The sequence below is a fragment of the Oryctolagus cuniculus genome, chromosome 1, assembly GCF_051225735.1.
Source record: "Oryctolagus cuniculus isolate XC-2025 breed Fujian yellow rabbit chromosome 1, ASM5122573v1, whole genome shotgun sequence".
Taxonomy (NCBI): Eukaryota; Metazoa; Chordata; class Mammalia; order Lagomorpha; family Leporidae; genus Oryctolagus; species Oryctolagus cuniculus.
In genome coordinates this window covers 48,197,485-48,218,182 of record NC_142867.1, presented here as the reverse complement: position 1 = coordinate 48,218,182, position 20,698 = coordinate 48,197,485, and the positions used below count along the sequence as shown (strand labels likewise).

The 20,698-nt window shown below is 45.7% G+C and overlaps 1 protein-coding gene across 1 annotated transcript; it reads right to left on the bottom strand.

Moving 5' to 3' along the window:
• Positions 1-3,494: 3,494 nt before the first annotated feature.
• On the bottom strand, positions 3,495-7,470 carry SAA3 (serum amyloid A-3). Its single transcript, NM_001082302.2, is given in 4 exon segments — positions 3,495-3,691; positions 4,050-4,188; positions 6,797-6,891; positions 7,434-7,470. Coding segments are annotated over 3 exon segments (369 nt in total). The 5' UTR covers positions 6,888-6,891; positions 7,434-7,470; the 3' UTR covers positions 3,495-3,552.
• Positions 7,471-20,698: the final 13,228 nt, after the last annotated feature.

The window sequence follows — 20,698 nt, the reverse complement described above, 5'->3', positions numbered from 1 at the left end:
GGGCGTTAGTTTGAGTCCAGGTTGCTCTGCTTCCTATCTCTCACCCTGTCTCTCTTTGTCTCTATGTAATTTTACTTTTCAAATAAATAAATAAATAGGCCGGCGCCGCGGCTCACTAGGCTAATCCTCCGCCTAGCGGCGCCGGCACACCGGGTTCTAGTCCCGGTCGGGGCGCCGGATTCTGTCCCGGTTGCCCCTCTTCCAGGCCAGCCCTCTGCTGTGGCCAGGGAGTGCAGTGGAGGATGGCCCAGGTGCTTGGGCCCTGCACCCCATGGGAGACCAGGAAAAGCACCTGGCTCCTGGCTCCTGCCATTGGATCAGCGCGGTGCGCCGGCCGCAGCGCGCCGGCCGCGGCGGCCATTGGAGGGTGAACCAACGGCAGAAGGAAGACCTTTCTCTCTGTCTCTCTCTCTCACTGTCCACTCTGCCTGTCAAAAAAAAAATAAAAATAAATAAATAAATAAATAAATAGATCTTTTTAAAAAAATTGTGTGAAACAGTGCTAATCCTTGATATAGAGCCTCTGATATTTTCTCTCATGGTCTAGTTGGTTCTGTGTCTTTTGAAAATGTTGGTAATATCCCCTAAATTGATTTCAAGCTCAATAATGGAGTGCTACTTTAAAAATGAGAGATCTTATCAAATTGTTTTGCAAAGTGATTGTGCTACTGTGAAACTCTCCTTCAGTGTGCAAAACTTCCCATTTCTTTACAGTCTCATCTATACTTGGACTTGTCAAGTTAAAAAGATTTTTCTGACTTTGTAGAGTTGAAATAGTAATTCGTATTGGTTTTATTTTATATATCTCTGATTTTTAGTAAATCACAGTTGAGTGTTTCTTCATATATTTCCTTCCATTTTATTTCTTGTTTTGTGAATTGTCTGTTCCTATCTTTTGCCCAATTTTTCATTTCTTTCTAATGGACTCAACAGGACTTTTTATTCTGGGTACTAAACCCATATGAGTTCTGCATCACAAATACCTTCTAACATGAAGCTTTACTATTTACTTATTTATTTTTATTTATTTGAAAGGCAGAAAGACAGAAAGAAAGCTCCTATCCTCGGGTTCACTCCCTAAATGCCCACAACATTCAGGGCTAGGTCCAGCAGGTTGAAGCCAGAGCCAGGAATTCAGTCCAGGTCTCCCACATGGCAGGGGTTCAAGTACTTGAGTCATCACCTGCTACATCCCAGGGTGCACATTTAGCAGGAAGCTGGAATGGGGAGCAGAATCCAGAATGGGACCCCAAGAGCTTTGATATGGAATGTAGGCATCCCAAGCTGCATTTTTTTTTTTTTTGTATTTGTATGTACCTCATAAATACAACATTAGGAACACAGTAATTCTTCATACCGCCCCTGTCCTCCCACCCATCCCCCTTCCCCCCTCTCCTATTTGATCTGAGAAAGAAAAGGAAACAGAAAGAAAAAAGAAAAGAAAAAATGGAGTAAAAAAACAGAGAACCGGTCCTCAGCAGTCTACACAAGGACTGCTCTTTGTTATTGCCAAGCTGCGTCTCAACCACCGTGCCAGTGCTCACCCTTATTTACTTGTGACAAAGGAGACAGTAGGAATGGAGAGTCCCCAGAAAGAAACTGCTCCCTCCAGAAACAGTTGGCTAGGGCTTTCCAGAAAGGATCAGGGGATGTCTGAGATGTAGAAAAGTGGGAATGGAAGGGCTTTTCTCTTTTTCATATGCTTCGTCATACATTGCATATTCAAATATATGACTGAAGGAGGGGCATTGTGGTGCAGCAGATCAAGCTGCTGCTTATGATGCCAGTATCTCATACTGGAGTGCTGGTTCGAGTCCCAGCTGCTCTACTTACCATCCAGCTCCCTCCTAAGGTGCCTGGGAAGGCAGTAGATGATGGTTCAAGTACTTGGATCCCTACCACCCATGTGAGAAGTCTGGATGGAGTTCCTGACTCCTGGCTTTGGCCAAGGCACAGCCTTGGCTGTTGCAGCCATTTGAGGAGTGAATCAGCTGATGAAAGATCTCTCTCTTTCTCTCTCCTACTCTTTCAGATAGGTAAGCACATCTTTATTTTATTGTTTTTAGATTTATTTTATTTGAAAGACAGAATTGCAGAGAGGGAGAGGGAGAAAGAGCGAGAGAGAGGTCTTCCATTTGCTGCCTCACTCCCCAAATGGCTACAATGGCTGGGGTTGGGCCAGGCCAAAACCAGGAATCAGGAGCTTCTTCTGGGTCTCCCATGTGGGTTCAGGGGCCAAGCACTTGGGCTGTCTTCCACTGCTTTTCCAGGCGCATTAACAGGGAGCTGGATTGGAAGTGAAGTAGCCAGGACTTGAACCAGCACCCATATGGGATGCCCATGCTGCAGGCAGCTGCTCAACCCACTGCACTGCAATGCCAGACCCTGTAAGTTGTATTTTTTTATAAAGAATTATTGATTTAAAAGTATTCTTAAATTTATTTGAAACTAATAGAAAGACAGAGATTCCTATCTGCTGGTTGGTTCCCCAAATGCCTACAACAGCCAAGGCTGGGCCAGGCCAAAGCTGGGGTCCAGGAACTCAATCTGTGTCTCCTACGTGAGTGGTAAGGACCCAAGTAATGGAACAAAGACATAAGCCTCAACCTGAGTCTTGGATTTCTTGTTGCCCCTGCCTTCTTTCAAGAGATGAGTTCATGAGTTCCATCTCACACCCTGTATTGTTCCCACCCGACCCCCTGCATTCTTCCTCAGGTTTGGAAGCCAGTGTGCCAAACCTGAAGGACCAGTATGGAGAAGCTCATCTCTGCCTACTGCCCACACCCCCACCCCTAGCCCACCTAAGATATAAAAGCCTGCTGGGGTTGAGGCCTCTGGCACGTGTTCATACTTTGAGCCCAATGGCAATTGGTCGACCTCTGTGGATTTATTTTCTCTTATAAATTTGGTCTGGCTGCAAGTTCGTGGTCTGTCTCCTCTCTGTTCTGCACTGCTTTTCCTAACGCCCTGTGTGAGGAGGCACCAATCTGCACTCTTTTCCTAGCACCAAGTGTTTGAGTCATAACTGCTGCCTCCCGGCAGGGGAGCAGAACTGGGACGTGAATCCAGGCACTCTGATGTGGGATGTTGGCTTCCCAAGTGACGTCTTAACTGCTGCACCAAGCACCTTCCCAGAAAATTTGTTGATTTTTATCTAGTTTTAAACTTTATTGCTAAGGTTATTCATAGATTCTCTTACTATCATTTCTATTTTATGGACCATATAATTATAGACTTATGGTTGGCCCATGTTACAATCCATATAACATGGTCTATGTATGGACAGTTTCTTCTCCAGTTCCTACTATTTTTTTTTTACTAGTGCCTCATCTCCATTGTTTTTTAAATAAAAAAATGCCTATGTTATAGACCATGCCCAAATTCCCAGGAAGACTGTCATCTGCTATTTCCAGAATCCAACAACAAATTTGATTTCACAAGCATTTATTAAGCAATTTTACATGTTCTCTACCAAGTGCTAGAGATACAGAATTCTACTTCAGCAGTGTCCCAGCAGGCTCAGTTCTCCTGAGCGCGGTGGGAGCAGGGAGCTCAATATTTGTCGGGCAGGCCCTTAGGTCTGAAGTGATTGGGGTCGTTGCCACTGCGGCCCCATAGGTTGGCCTCCTGGTCGGCCTTCGAGTCCTCTGCTCCACGGCCTATGAGTTTCTGATAGTTCTCTCTGGCATCGCTGGAATTGAGGCAGAAATCGATTGGTCACCAGGTTGGTTACCCCAAGTCCTCCTCTTTCCAAGAGCAGGCTCTGAGAGCAGCCCAGCAAGGTACAGGCAGAGGGGCTTCAGCACTGACCCTGCCTGACCTACTCAGTCCCCAGAGGCCCTGCCGAGCCCAGGTTGCTTACCCTCATGCGGATGGACAGCACCAGCTGGGGACAGGAACCGCGCATTGCCACCAGCCACCCAGAACCACACTAAGCCCAGAGAGGAAGCATGGGCAAGACAGGAGCGGTCACAGCCTCTAGAGGACTCTTCTACAAGGCAATCAAGCTCTGCTCACCCAACTCTGCCCTCCCTGGGAGCCCCAGTTACCTGATCACTTCGGCAGCCCAGACACCCCCAGGGCCTCTTTTGGCAGCGTCATAGTTGCCCCGGGCATGGAAGTACTTGTCAGAATTTTTGTAATTGGCTTCTTTCATGTCGGAGTAGGCTCTCCACATGTCCTTAGCCCCTGGAAAGAAAGAATATGATGAAGATGATCACATCTTGGCAAAATAGAGGAATAAAGGGCTTTCCTCTTCCCAGCTCCAAAGAAGTCAACCTCTGACAAGGTCCTTGGTTGAAATGACTATTCCTTTGCTTTTCCCTTGCCTGGGCTAACGTGCCGGGACTCATGCTGGGGGCAAGTTGTATTCTATTTGACTCCATCCTAAGTCCCAGTTCACAAATCCCGGCTCCTCACCTTAGGTCACTCTTTAGTTTTTGACCACATGTGTGATGCATGGAAAGAAGACACGCGTTGGTTGTTAAGGGGCATTTCATTGTGCAATGAGTCTTGACCTGCAAAGACCCAGGGAACCTTCTGTCCTGAGCCCGAGAACACAGAGGCTTCCCAGGGAGGCTGCAGACGTACCACGCTTCCAACCTTGCCAGTGGGAGAGATTCCTCCCTGTGGGCAGAGTCAAGGGTAACTCAGGCCTGCACACTTTTGGACATTCAGGGAAATGTTTGAAGCTGGCCAACCATCAGGATTGAATCAGCAGGCTCTACAGAGAGCGCTAAAGAAACTGGGAGATCGGGTGCAGCAAAAGGGCAACTGACCCACAAGTTCAAAACGTTGAGTGTCCTCCCCAGTGAAATGGAGGAGTGCTTCCCGCCTCATGGTGGTTGTGCAGAAGAACTGAGAAAATTTGAGTGTGGTGTCTAGAACATCCTAGGCACTCAATAGTTCATTGCTTCACTTCCCTGGTCCTTAGGAAAAATGAACAAAAAAAGAAAAAGGAGTGACCTAAGGTAAGGAGCTGGGATTTGTGAACTGAGCGAATCTGATGAAGCTAGAATTCAGTGACCCAGACCTTTTAAAATTAGCGGGTCAAGAAAAGGGGGAAATCGAACATTGACTTATAATTGTTTACATAAATTCTCTGAGATAACTTATCTCCATGGTATGTTTGCATTATTTCTGGCCTTTGGGTGGATTAATTTATTGAGAGTTACATATTTTGCTCCACTAATTCCCTCTGAGTTCTGATTTAGATGGATCCTGGGCATCCACACTGGCTTAATAGGTATTTCCAAATTGCCTTTCGTCTTTTAGCACTTGCAAAGCAGCAAAGCCAGAGGGAGCAGTTGTCAGTGTTTACAGTGTATAACAATTCAGTCAGGTATTTGATAAAGGCCAGATTGCCAAGCTCCCACCCCAAAGACTCTGACTCGTGGAAGGGGAGTGTGGGGTGAGAACCTACATTTTACAGAGCTCCCAGACCCCCAGTGATCCTCATGCAAGTGGTCCTAGAACAACCCTTTAAATCATTGACCTCAGGAGTGAAAGTTTTAGCTGGGTATGTGAGAATTTAGATAGAATTAACCAAAAATCCTTAAAACAAATATTTTGAGACTATATCAGGAAAATAATAATATCTGGAATTTCAAACAGTGCATCCTGAAAATGAGAATTTGCCACTTAGCCATTGCTATTGGTTTCCTGGCCATGTCCCAGCCCCAGCAGATCTGCTGCAAAGGTAATTCATTTTATCTTTTACAGTGGAAAGGAAAGCTAGAAGTGCCTACCTCTAAGATACTATATCCTGACTGCTTGCCATTCCCCCAGTAAAGAATGCAGTGGGTGGGACTGGTTTTGTGGCATAGTGGGTAAAGCCTGTATAGGATGCTGGCCTGTGCTGCAAGCGTCCTGTATGACCACCAGTTCAGGTCGCGGATGCTCCAATTCTGACCCAGCTCCCTGCTAATGGCCTGGGAAAGCAACAGAAGATGGCCCAAGTGTTTGGGCCCCTGCACCCATGTGGGAGACCTGAAAGAAGCTCCTGGCTTCAACCTGGCCCAGCTCTGGCCAAAACAGTCATCTGGCGTATGAACCAGTGGATTGAAGCTCGATAGCTTCTCTCTCTCTCCCTGGTAACTCTGCCTTTCAAGTAAATAAAATAAATCTTTTTAAAGAATAGAATGGGATATATGTTCAAAATCCCTCCCTGTGTGGTTAAGAGTGAGGTCTGAAGAGCAAGGCTACTTGGGTTCAATCCTATTCTGCTTTGGGATATCTTAGGTACCTTAGTCTATTTGTGCCTCAGTTTCCCTACAAAAGACTAATACTGGTGCCTAAATCACAGAATTAAAGGATGAAAATTGATTCGTTCAGACATGTAAAGCTCTTTGAACTGTGCCTAGCACAGATCACAGGCTCAGTTATCTGCGTTGTTGTGAGACTGGGGACTGTGCTGGCTCTGTTCAGGCTCCCTGTGAACAGTCTCCACATATCTGATGCAACCATTTTATGGCCACCCAAGAGGCACAGAAATGAGCTGTCCCTGAGTCCCACTTGTATGAAGGGATCCCACGTCCCTGAATTCCAGGTCTCTCTCACACTAGTGCTGAAAAATTGTGACTCAAACCTTATGTGCCCTGAGACCTGGAGTCCTCCTAGAAGAATGTCAACACTGAGCAGAAAAGCCTGGGGGAACTCCTGTTAGGAAAAGCCATCCTCCTCCTTTTTCCATTTGTAGCTTCATTAGCGCTGTTGCCCAGTGAGGATGTGACCTCTGCCCAGGTGACTCCTGGGGACAGCCAGATGAAGCCTCCTGTCTCCATTGTGTGGTCCTTACCTTGACCAGCTTCCTTGAGGAATGTTAACCATTCACGGCTGTTGACGCCCAGGATCAGGAAGCAGAAAATGATGCCAATGGAAAGCTTCATCTTGCTGTGGAACAAGGAAGAACAAACAAGAATGATATGTGAGTTTTTTTTTTTTTTTTGTAATGTTGACCCATTCTTGTATTCAACGAATAAAACACACTCAATTTGATAGACACACATGAGTGTACAATAAATAAACAATAATACTGATTCAGAAGACCTAATTCTCCATTTCCACTTGTTTCATTGGAATCCCAGTATCTGAGAGACTGCAGTGAACCTGTAGTATAAACCACTTCCCATTTCAATTTTCCCTTATCAGCCCTGAAACCCAGTGGCAGAGACCTTGTGACCAATCTATGCAATAACTTGAGTTAAACAATCAACACCTATTTGTAGAATGCCTACTTCATCCATCACTGACCTGACACAGCAGAAGCACAGAACAAAACCCCTACTCTAAAAACGGTTCACATCTGGTGCATTTTAATGATCAGAGTAGCAAATTAAGTGCGGATGTAAAGAGAGCTGAGAATGCAGCACGAGAACGCTGGAGGGAAGAGACTCTCCAAAGACTGAAGTTGTTGGAAAGTTCCAGCGGCTTACCTCTGACTGTCAGATCCTGCCCAAGCCTCTGGTGGAGATGAGCTGCCTGAGCCACCTGCTGGAGAGAAGCGGCTGGTGCTATATATACTGGCACTTTGCTGAATGAGCAAACCTCTCCTACCTCTTGTGCAATCCCTCAAAACATGAGGATTTCTCCTGAGACAGACTTGGTTTTCCCAGATTGCGCAATGTGGTGAATTTCAAGACTGTAGTAAGTTAGGCTTTTCTGCCTATTTCCAGAAAATTTCCTCTAAGGGAAAGCCCTCCTCTCTCCCCTTCCCAACAATGCAGTGACAACTTACTATGAAGGAAGTCAACATTAGAAAAAGAGATTTTTTTAATTTAAAAAACAAAACAAGAAAAGGAAGAAATGTGTGTACCAGTTTTGCTGCAAATACAGTGTTTTGTCAGACTTTGTGTTAGATCTTTGTTAAGCAAATTGTTAAGAATGATGTACTATAATTTTAATGATCTGTGGCTATTTTAAAATTTACTGTATAGGGGCCGGCACTGTGGTGCAGTGGGTTAATGCCCTGGCCCGAAGCGCCGGCATCCCATATGCTGGTTCTAGTCCCCGCTGTTCCACTTCCGATCCAGCTCTCTGCTATGGCCTGGGAAAGCAGTAAAAGATGGCCCAAGTCCTTGGGCCCCACACCCATGTGGGAGACCTGGAGAAGGCTCTTGGCTCCTGGCTTCTGATCAGCGCAGCTCCAGCTGTTGTGGCCAGTTGGGGAGTGAACCATCGGATGGAGGACCTCTCTCTTTCTCTCTGCCTCTCCTTTTTCTGTGTAACTCTGACTTTCAAATAAATAACTAAATCTTTAAAAAATTTACTGTATATGAGTGAAACTTGCATCATTCCATTTGATTATTGTTTATTGCCTGCATTCCTGTGAAACTACGAGTATTTTTACTTTTTATTTGTTGATCTTTTTATTTAGTGGCCCAATAAACCTTTGACTGTAATGTAAATGAAAAGCTTGTTATCTCAAAAGTAAAATAAATAAAAATGCTTTTAAAAAGAAAAAGATTTTCCTGTCTAGAGAATGTGAGACTGCAGGACAAATGGGATGTCTGAGCTGGATCCATGGCAAGTGTAGCTCAGAATGAAGCTGAGACCTCAGGGCACAAAGAGCAGGATGGAAGGAGATGACAGCCCTGGAAAATAAACCTTGCAGCACTCATGTGAGCAGACTCAGCCCTGGAAGCGGGAGTCCTCCAGGTTCAAGTGTATGCGTGGTCAGTTGCTACTATGGTCATAGGACAGATTATGTTGGGGGATGATGTAATCTAGGTATGCTGGATTATAATATAAAAATTTTCAGGGCTGGCACTGTGGCATAGTAAGCTAGACCTCTGCCTGTGGTGCTGGCAACCCATATGGGTGCCAGTTTCTGTCCCAGCTGCTCCTCTTCCAATCCAGCTCTTTGCTATGGCCTGGAAAAGCAGAAGATGGCCCAAGTTTTTGGGCCTCTGCACCCACATAGGAGACCCAGAGGAAGCTCCTGGCTCCTGGCTTTGGATTGGCTCAGCCTCAGCCATTGTGGCCATTTTAAGATCTCTCTGTCTCTCCCTCTCTCTGTCTGTAACTCTACCTCTCAAATAAATAAATAAATAAATACATCTTAAAAAAAAAAAAATCTTGCTCCAGGGGCCTTGCGTTGTGACTTAATGGGTAAAGCCACCACTTGTGATGCCGGCATCCCATATGGGCTTTGGTTCATGTCCCGGCTGCTTCACTTCTGATTCAGCTCCCTACTTATGGCCTGGGAAAAGCGAAAGAAGATGGTCCAAGTAATTGTGCCCCAGCACCTGGCCTCTGGCTCCTGGCTTCAGCCAGGCTCAGCCCTGGCTGTTGCAGCCACTTGGGGAATGAACCAGCAAAGGGAAGACCTCTCTCTTTGTGTCTCTCCCTCTCTCTGTAACTCTGACTTTCAAACAGATAAGTAAAGCTTTAAGAAAAATAAAAAATTTTTAAAAACTTGCTCCAAAGAAAGAAAAACAGCACAGATAAAGATGAGCAGGAGACCCGCTGGCTGCTACACTGAGAGAATAGTTGACTCAAGAAGAAAGGAGAGTGAACTGATAATACTAGACAAGGGCACTGGGAGGGTGAGATGTTCCAGAATAGTGGTTTTACCCAGAAAACCAAGATTGTGCTGTATTGTGTGAGTTAAGATTATCTTAGGGAGGCCGGTGCCGTGGCTCACTAGGCTAATCCTCCACCTCACGGCACCGGCACACCGGGTTCTAGCCCCAGTCGGGGCTCCGGATTCTGTCCCGGTTGCCCCTCTTCCAGGCCAGCTCTCTGCTGTGGCCAGGGAGTGCAGTGGAGGATGGCCCAAGTACTTGGGCCCTGCACCCCATTGGAGACCAGTAGAAGCACCTGGCTCCTGCCTTCGGATCAGCCGCGGTGGCCATTGGAGGGTGAACCAACGGCAAAGGAAGACCTTTCTCTCTGTCTCTCTCTCTCACTGTCCACTCTGCCTGTCAAAAAAATAAATAAATAAAATTTTAAAAAAAACTAAAAAAAAAAAGATTATCTTAGGGAGAAACTGCATGAGGTGCTATCAGGTTTCAGTCTCCTCACCTGCTCCCTCCCTGCCTTTTCACCCAAAAGGAAAACCTCAAAGAATAAAGGAAAAAAAGCACCCTCCACCCCCAGGTCATTGTGGCACGCTGGGTTAGCTACCACTGGGGATGCCCACATTCCGAATCAGAGCACCATCAAAGCATCAGTCCCAGCTCCTCTGCTACAGATCCTGTTTCCTGCTAATGTACCTAGGAGATAAGATGGCCCAAGTGTTTATGTGCCGTGCACCCATATGAGAGACCAGGATGAAGTTCCAGGCTCCTGACTTTGGCCTGGCCTAGTCTTGGCTGTTACAGGCTTTTGGGGAGTGAACCAGCAGATGAAAGGGGTATGTGAGTGTGTGTTTCTGTGAGTCTGTCTGTCTCTCTCTCTCTCTCTCTCCCTCCCTCTCTCTTTGTGTCCCTCTACTTTCAAAATAAACAAATAAATCTTCAGGAAAAAAAAAAAAGCAAGGATGCATGTGTAATGTGACAGAGATGATGGAAGAATCCACAGGGCAACAGATCTACTTCTCCCAGTGTGATTCTGAGCTGGAAGCCTGAGCAGTAGAGGAAATAAGATCTAGCCCAGGGGCCGGCACTGTGGCGTAGCAGGTAAAGCCGCCGCCTGCAATGCCAGCATTCCATATGGGTGCCAGTTCAAGTCCCCGCTGCTCCACTTCCAGTCCTGCTCTCTGCTATGGCCTGGGAAAGCAGTAAAAGGTGGCCCAAGTCCTTGGGGCCCTGCACCCGCATGGGAAGACCTAGAGGAAGCTCCTGGCTCCTGGCTTCAGATCGGTGCTGCTCTGGCCATTGTGGCCAATTGGGCAGTGAACCAGCAGATGGAAGACCTCTCTCTCTCTCTGCCTCTCCTTCTCTCTCTGTATAACTCTGACTTTCAAATAAATAAGTTAATCTTAAAAAAAAAAGAAGAAGACCCATCCCAGGTTATAATAGCTCAGGATTTTCCCCCCAGAGTATTTGCTCACAGAAGTGGAATGTGAGCATTGCATTAGAGATACAGGGAAGTAATCCCCAAGACTGATGTGAGTCAATCCTGGAGACTGGGTAGCAGAGATGGGAGATGGCAACACCAGCCAGGCAGGAGATGGGGCCTGTGCCCAACTACTAACCCAGAAAGGAACAAGGGTGAGACTGCCAATCTTTTTATAAAACGTTAGGGAGTAGTAGTCAGATATTAGGAAGTGATGACCCAGGATTTAGCCAATGAGGGAAAGGTTGTACCATGTTTGGAAATCATTGCCTTAGATTGGAGCCTGCCAAAATTAGGAGTGATGCCTCTCTCTGGGTTGGAGCCTTATGTGTTCATTTATTTATTTAGGCACAGTGGGATGAAAGTTAACAGCACAGATGGCTCTCAGAGGATGTCTGTGTCCTTTGCTTCTTATACAAGGCAATACCACACAACATTCAGATATTCTTCATACCTATCTCCTATTCCTTGGGTAGGATGGGGTTCCCTGAGGTTCTAGTGGTGTCTGAGTGACTGGGCTCTCTTGGTCTGGGAGTGGATGGCAGAGCGAGGTGCAGAAGAAGGGAGCTGAGTCCAGGCATGCTTGGGGGAATGCTCCACAGAGGAGGCCGTGTGATGTCCAGAACCCTTTCTTGCTACTTTCCTCAGGAAAAAATTGTGGGTCTGTGCTGACATCTCGTCACAAGTGTTCTACTCCTTGTGGGACTACACGATGCCAGACGTCCTCTGCTCACTTTCTCACCACGTTCAAGTCATCCCCTTCTCTGATGGGAATTCCAAAAGGGAACAGATGCACCTTCTAGAACTGCATGTCTTGATCTTTTGTGTATTCTGCCTGCTGGGAAGGAACACACAGCTCCTTTCTGTGCTGTGCTTGCAACAACAGGAGTTGTGGCAATCAGCTATTTTCATTGTTTTCCTTTGAAAGATTTCATTCTCCAGGATTTAAGGGAATTTTCCCAGAGTCTCCTACAAGTGTATATCCTGGTTTGCCCTGTTGGCACTATTGTATCAGCTTAATTATTAATAATGGGCCAGCGCCGCGGCTCCATAGGCTAATCCTCCGCCTAGCGGTGCCGGCACACTGGGTTCTAGTCCCGGTCGGGGCCCCAGATTCTGTCCCAGTTGCCCCTCTTCCAGGCCAGCTCTCTGCTGTGGCCCGGGAGTGCAGTGGATGATGGCCCAAGTGCTTGGGCCCTGCACCTGCATGGGAGACCAGGAGAAGCACCTGGCTCCTGCCTTCGGATCAGCGCAGTGCGCCAGCCACAGTGGCCATTGGAGGGTGAACCAAGGGCAAAGGAAGACCTTTCTCTCTGTCTCTCTCTCTCTGTCCACTCTGCCTGTAAAAAAACAAACAAAAAATTATTAATAATGGCACCTCCTTTTACTCTCAAAAAATAAGCTACTGGGGCCAGTGCTGTAGCGTAGGAGGTAAAGCTGCCACCTGCAGGGCCAGCATCCCATATGGGTACCAGTTCGAGTTCCTGCTGCTCCATTTCTAATCCAGCTCCCTGTTAATGTGCCTAAGAAAGCAACAGAAGGTGGCCCTCATCCTTGGGCCCCTGCACCCACGTTGGAGACCCAGATGAAACTCCTGGCTCCTGGCTTTGGCCTGGCCCAGCCCTGGTCATTTAGACCATTTGGGGAGTGAATCAGCAGGTGGAAGTCTTCTCTCTCTCTCTCTCTCTCTCTCTCTCTCTGCCTCTGCCTTGCCTCTCCCTCTTTGTAACTCTTTCAAATAAAATAAATCTTTAAAAAAAAAAACCTGCTTTGAGTAGCAAATTAGATAATAACCCTACTTTAATAGCTATGAATGACTAGGCTGTTCAAGAGACCTAAAAGGCCATTTTTTTTTTCCTTATAATTAATTTAAGTGGAAAAGGAGAACATCAAGGCTTAATTCTAGTATGGTTTAGGACAACAAAGCTGCAAACATGCTAGTTTGCCATGACTAACAATGACATCTCAGACCTACCTATGCCCAGGCAGGAAGAGTGACTCACACTTCTCCAAACACAACAGGAAGGAAACAATGGTACTTGCCATGCAAGGTCACTGTGAGGATTAGATGATTAATGCTAACGGGACACATACAAAGCACTCAATGAGCCAAAAAAAAAAAAAAAAAACAAACACATATTTTGTACTTTCCAGAGGACATCAAGATTAATTAAAATATTATTATCAAGACAAAACATTACTAACATTAATACGTGATATTACCAATCAGAATTACCATTTTAATGATTGTTGACTTCTACTGCATGTAGCAGCCATCTCTGTACTCTTATTGTTCAGGATCCTTTGTTAGAAATAACTTGTAAAGATGTGTTGGTGATGCAGAAACCAGCCTCATTTCTTCTGGCCACAAGAAAAGAAGGGATATTCCTTGCTGAGACTTCTTTCACAAGCAGTTGGGAAGCATGGAATTCCAGCTGGGTTAGGGTTGAGTCCTGGAATTCCAGTGGATAGCATTGAGAAGATGAGAATCAGCTTGAGAAGCTCCGAACTTTCCACAGCAGAGTAAGAGTTTGACCTAGTGGTGAAGACCCCCTCTTCCCATATCCCAGAGCCTGGGTCGGAATCCCAGCTCTGGCTCCTGATGCCAACTTCATGCTAATACAGACACCTAAAGAAGCAGACGAGAGCTCAAGCAGTTGGGTCCCTGCCAGCCACATGAAAGAGCTGAGTTCCTGCCTCCTGGCCTCAACCTGGCTGAGCTGCAACTGTTGCGGGCATTTAGGAGTGAACCAGTTGATGGCACCTCTCTGCACTGGGTCTGCAGCTCTCTCTGTGGGGAGTCAGATGGGTCAGTAGAAGGTTGGTCTCAGTGGAAAATGAGGGAAGGAGAGTCCCCCTAAGAGGATGCAAAATGCTTGCTTCTCCCAAAAGTTATCTTTAGCAAGACCAGGGTGCTGAATCCTACTGCATGCTTCTCCCTAAAAGCTGCCTTTAATAAAAGTGCCTGTCTCACTCCTTGGGAGGTTTCAATTTTATGAGAATATATCACTTTACAGTTAAATGTTTTAGTCTTTCCTCAAGCAGTCCAGGAAAGCACCATTATCACTGAACTTTTGTTTGTTCCTCCTCTGGCTGCATGCTCCTCCCTGCTTTATCTTCAAGGTCATCTCCATTCCACAGTTTGTGCTTATTGTTTCCTTGCTGTTTAGAAATTGTTCTTTATCATATATGTGTATCCATAAGCCAAATACTATTCAGGCTTTGCCTGTTTTTAAACTTTCCATAAATTGAATTAAATAGTATGGATTTGCTGATCACTTGTTTATTTTGAACAGTGATGATTTTCAGACGTAGACATGTTGATGTGCGTTGTAGTTCTTTCATTTTCAAGGCTTCCATCTGATGGTTTCAGACTATTCCGATGTCTGAATAGATCACAGCTGATTTCAACTTTTGATTGTTTCTTTCCTTGCTATTACATGATGCTTTCAACAATCTTGCACATCTTCTGGTACAACAACTTCTATGGGCACAGACCCAGGAAAGGACTAGAATATGATTATGTTCAACCTTAGTTGATGATGCCAAATTGATTTTCCAAAAATAATTGTGCCAATTTATATCCCCATGAGCAGTCAATGAGCACCCCTTTGCTCCACGTTCTAGAGCATACCTGTTTTTCTCATGTCAAGTTGGACAGTAATAAATAGTATCACATTTTATTTTCTTGATTATTAATAAGTTGATCATTTTTACATATTCATGGGTGATTTGTGTTCCCTTCTCTGTGAAAATCTACTCATTTCTTCTGTTGTTTTTCTTTACGTATTTATTTTCATTTGAAAGACAGAGAGAGAGAGAGAGAAAGAATCTATCTTTTATCCACTGGTTCACTCCTCAAATGCCTGAGACAGCTGGGGCTGGGGCAGGGCTGAAGCCAAGAGCCTGGAACTCCTGCAGGGTCTCTGACATGAGTGGCAGGGATCCAAGCACTTGAACCATGCTATGCTGCCTCCCAGGGTGCACATTAGCAGGAAGCTAGAATTATGAACAGAGCCAAGAAGCTGGGTAACTGCTGCAGCACAACACCTGCCCCTGTGGTTTTCCACTTGATGTTTAAACACTCTTTATATACTTGATACAAAGCCTTGTGTTATGTGTGCTGCAAATGTTTAACTGAATTTGTGGTTTTTATTTTTTTTTAAGATTTATTTATTTGATAGAGTTACACACAGAGAGAGAAGGAGAAGCAGAGAGAGAGAGAGGTCTTCCATCTGCTGGTTCACTCCCCAGATGGCCACAATGGCCAGAGCTGTGCTGATCCAAAGCCAGGAGCCAGGAGCTTCTTCCGGGTCTCCCACGCGGGTACAGGAGCCCAAGGACTTAGGCCATCTTCAACTGCTTTTCCAGGCCATAGCAGAGAGCTGGACTGGAAGTGGAACAGCCAGGTCTCGAACCAGCGCCCATATGGGATGCCGGCACTGCAGGCGGCGGCTTTACCCACTAGGTCACAGCGCCGGCCCTGTGGTTTTTATTTTCATTCTACTTTTTTAATATAATGTATCATGGAAGGAAATGTGCAGGACCCCACAGAAATTTATTCCAGGTTCTTGTCTCAAGTCAAAGTAGGTTGGACAGTAATAAATAGTATCACATTTTATTTTCTTGATTAATAATGAGATTGATCATTTTTACATATTCATGGGTGATGAAGTGCAAGAATGGAAGCAGGATTTATTTAAAGAGATAGCACATTCAGAAGTGAATGCGGACAGCCTCAGAGGGGGATTGCCCCCACGCCAGTTTGGCTGCCCTCTTCATTGGATAGGAAGTGACTACCTAATGCTACACTGGAACGGGCTCATACTAGCTCAGGGAATCAATTATTAGGTTATCAGGGATCTGGCAAGCCAAGTGTTAAGTCACTTGCAATTTGAAATAAGCCATGGTAAGGGTATTGACACCGTGGAAATTGCCAAAGACTATACAAAGGGCTCTGTTTTTTCCTTCTGGAGATCCAGTTGTTAAACACTTCTCTGCATATGCTTGAGACTACCCCCTTTTAATTCAAAGTTCTACAAATCCTTTCCTTTTTCCTTGTAGGCATAGCCATGCCAATCCTTGAAGAATATGTGCCCCTAAAATGTCAACACATTGAGTTGTGTTTTTTTTTTTTTTTTTTTTTGACAGGCTGAGTGGACAGTGAGAGAGAGAGAGAGACAGAGAGAAAGGTCTTCCTTTGCCGTTGGTTCACCCTCCAATGGCCGCCGCGGCCAGCGCGCTGTGGCCGGCGCACCGCACTGATCTGATGGCAGGAGCCAGGTGCTTCTCCTGGTCTCCCATGGGGTGCAGGGCCCAAGGACTTGGGCCATCCTCCACTGCACTCCCTGGCCACAGCAGAGAGCTGGCCTTGGAAGAGGGGCAACCGGGACAGAATCCAGCGCCCCGACCAGGACTAGAACCCGGTGTGCCGGCGCCGCAAGGCGGAGGATTAGCCTAGTGAGCAGCGGCGCCAGCCAACACATTGAGTTTTAAAGATACAATTAGCTTTCATTAACAGTTCATGAACTGGGCAACATTCAGTTTACAAAATAGAAGGGAGCTCTACGTTTGGAAGAACTATTGGCTTCGGTAAGGCAGCTTTAGCAGGAAGAGGAAAGAGCATAGTGGGAAAACGCATCAGCTGTCATCTCTGTATGGGTTGAGCAGAGGGGACTTCCTTATGCTTGCTCAGGGGGACTCGGCCTGTCTTGGTTGCTGTGAGTTTCCTGGAGTTTTTGTTAGTTTGTTTTGGAAACCTGGCCTGTTTTTAAGTTCAGTTTGACTATGTAGCACCACGCATGGGTAACTCGATTCTGGTCTGGACTGGGCTGGTGGCCCTAATGCAGGAGCTCAGTACCAAGCAGTATCTTCCCTCAATCTTATTTAACAAATGAATGAGCAAATACTGCAGGTACACAGATTTCAGTACCAGGAAGTCTGGACTTCCCATTCTCTATCCTTCAATTCTATCACATTCAAACAATTAAAATGTTACTAGAGGGTCCAGCACTGTGGCATAGCAAATAAAGCTGCCGCCTTCAGTGCCAGCATCCCATACGGGCGCCAGTTTGAGTCCCGGCCACTCCTCTTCTGATCCAGCTCTCTGCTATGGCCTGGGAAAGCAGTAGAAGATGGTGCAAGTGCTTGGACCCCTGCACCCATGTGGGAGACCGGAAGAAGCTTCTGGCTCCTGGCTTTGGATCAGCGCAGCTACAGCTGTAGTGGTAATTAGGGAGTGAACCAGCAGATGGAAGACCTCTCTCTCTCTCTCTCTCTCCATCTCCTTCTCTCTCTACGTAACTCTGACTTTCAAATAAATAAATAAATCTTTTAAAAAAATGTTATTAGAGGGGCTGATGCTGTGGCGTAGCAGGTAAACCCGCCGCCTGCAGCACTGGCATCCCATATGGGCACTGGTTCAAGTCCCAGCTGCTCCACTTCTGATCCAGCTCTCTGCTATGGCCTAGGAAAGTAGTAGAAGATGACCCAGGTCCTCGGGCCCCTGCATCCGCGTGGGAGACCCGAAAGACGCTCCTGGCTCCTGGCTTTGGATCGGCGCAGTTCTAGTTGTTGCAGCCATCTGGAGAGTGAACCAGTGGATGGAGGACCTCTCTTTCTGTCTCTCTGCCTCTGCTTCTCTGTGGCTCTGCCTTCAAATAAATAAGTAAATCTTTTTAAAAAATTGTTAGATTCTTAGATAAGTGTTAATTATATGGATATATTTTCTTCCCAATAAAGCAAACAAGAAAAATGTATACACCAGGAGAAAAATACTTTAATTAAAATTTGCATTTTTAATCAACAAATTATAATTATGTGTATGTTATATATACATGGGGTATGATAGAAAACTTTGATATATGTATATGTACACAGTGAGCATTGTTTTTATCAAGATAATTAGTATATTCATCAACTCATATCCATATCTTTTTTTTCCATTGTGGGAAAATTTAATCTTTTACCAGTTTTGAAAGGTAGCATTACAGCTTGGAAATTCCACCATTGTGACAGCATGGGTGGAAGAAGGACATTATGCCAAGCAAAATAAGTGAAGCACAGTCAGGCAAATCTGAATGATCTCACTCCTATGTGGAGTCTAAAAAAAGCCAAACTCCTGAAAGTGGACAGCAGAGTACTGGTTACCGGAGGCCGGTAGATGGAGGCCGGGGCGTGGAGATATTGACCTCCTGTCAATTAGACAAGAGGAGTAAATATTTGCAATTTGTGGAATTTGAATAAATTTTTGTGCACCGTAGTGAACATTGCTAATAATATATTGGATATTTCAACGAGGGCAGGGCCTTTGCCTCTGTTTGTCCTGTAGAGGGCAGCAGTTTCCTACCCTTAGGCCAGGCTACCTGCAGAGGCAGGGGTGGCTTTGCTCTCCAGAGCTCCTCACAAGGCCCCTGGTCCAAGAGTGTGGGAAAACGCTCCCCACTGGATTGCAAATGTCATAAAGAAAGATGACCAACTTCCTTAGAATCATATACAATTCTAACCTATCAACACTAGAAGCAATCATTTCAGAGAACTAATCAAAACTGAAAGTTTGTGGGGCTGGCGCTGTGGTGCAGTGGGTTAAAATCCTGGCATGCAGCACCAGCATCCCATATGGGCACCAGTTCAAGTCCTGGCTGCTCCACTTCCAATCCAGCTCCCTACTAATGCACCTGGGAAGGCAGCGGACGATAGCCCAAGTCCTTGGGCCCTCCTGGGAGTCCAGGAGGAGGCTCCTGGCTCCTAGTTTCGGAGCTGCTTAGCTCCCAACATTGTGGCCATTTAGGGAATGAACCAGCACTTGAAAGACCTCTCTCTGTCTCTGCCTCTCTCTGTAACTCTGTCTTTCAAATAAATAAAGTAAACCTTTTAAATAATTAAAAATTTGTTTTTAGAGAATAGGAAAAGACAATGTCTGAAATCTGGCAAGGGATTCATATCTTACATATACAAGGAGTCAGTTTAAAAAAAGCCAATAACTTCGATAGAATATGAATAAAGGTTGTAAAAAGACTTAGTTTCCTGACAATTCCCAATAACTAATAAGCACACAAAGCAATGCACAAATTATAGTAAGAAGAAAAATAAAAATAGGCCACAAACTGCGTGTCATGTTACATGTATCTGACAAGCCATGTACACCATAAGGAGGATAGTCCTGGGCCCGCACACCCGGATGTGCACTCCCATGTGTCACACTGCTCTCCAGGGTGCTGCCCCTTCTACACATGCACCAACAGAACATGAAGATTTTTGAGCTCCCCGTCCTTGCCAACACATAGCATGATCCAGCTGTCAGCTTTTCTAGCCTAATGAATTCCATCAAAATAATAATTTTGTTTCAAAGACACAGATTAATGCCCAACTCTTTTTTTTTTTTTTTTTGACAGGCAGAGTGGACAGTGAGAGAGAGAGACAGAGAGAAAGGTCTTCCTTTGCCGTTGGTTCACCCTCCAATGGCGCTGCGGCCGGCGCACCGCGCTGATCCGATGGCAGGAGCCAGGAGCCAGGTGCTTTTCCTGGTCTCCCGTGGGGTGCAGGGCCCAAGCACCTGGGCCATCCTCCACTGCACTCCCTGGCCACAGCAGAGGGCTGGCCTGGAAGAGGGGCAACCGGGACAGAATCCGGCGCCCCGACCGGGACTAGAACCTGGTGTGCCGGCGCCGCTAGGCGGAGGATTAGCCTAGTGAGCCGCGGCACCGGCCAATGCCCAACTCTTAAACACTGTAGGATTGCTTTCCCAGGGCACAGGGATAATCTCTAAGTCTGCTACCCTTAGGTAGCAGTTGGTGCTGTCGTTACTGCTGTTTTACAAAACTCCTTGGTTGGAAATTAACGTTTGTCGGTACAGCTTTTATTATCCCAGGTGCTAGTCTTGCAGTGGCAGGACAAGAGGGAGCATGTTCTAACCTTGAAGAAGCTTCTGTCACCAGAAACTAGTAGGGCCTCTAGTTTTCAAGGCCAAGTGCTGGAGTTCCATTGGCTAACCCTATAAGAGTTGCATGCCTGAGAGAAAATGTAATCACATTGAACAGAAAACGGCCCAATAGGATTATTAACAGATTCAATATGGAGCACATTTTATTATAATCCTTGATGATTTGTATACATTATTTTTGTGTACCTGTGTGTACATTGATTGTTGTATGGGAGGGGTGCACATTATGTTTGTGTGTGTGTGTGTGTGTACAGAGAGAGTCATATATATGTTAACCATATTATGAATAAAACATTTGTTGTGTTTCATTATCTCAATATGGGAATCCCAATATTGAGACAGGAACTGGGTTGGCGGGGTTTTCACCCCGGATAATGCAGTGCCTGGGAAAGTGCCCACAACATAGTCTGCCTTAATGAATCTTAGTTGAATGAATATGTTTGCTGATAGAAACTTGAAAAATATACCATAAATGTGAAGACAAACATGAAAAGCTGTTCTAATTTTATCAGCCAAGACTGGGTGAAGGGGTAGGGAGAACCACTGTAGGAGCTTCCTATCTTTTTTTTTTTTTTTTCTACCAATACGATTTTATTGGAATACAGAATGTAAACAGATGTTTCAAACAAACAATTTAACCTTATAAAAACGTACGGCATTATTAATAGTTAATAGAGAAGTCCTAGAGTGTGATGGGGGGGGGAGGGCACTTCTAAGCACTAGCTCTAGCTCTAGCCTAGGTGTTAGGTCCCCAGAGCT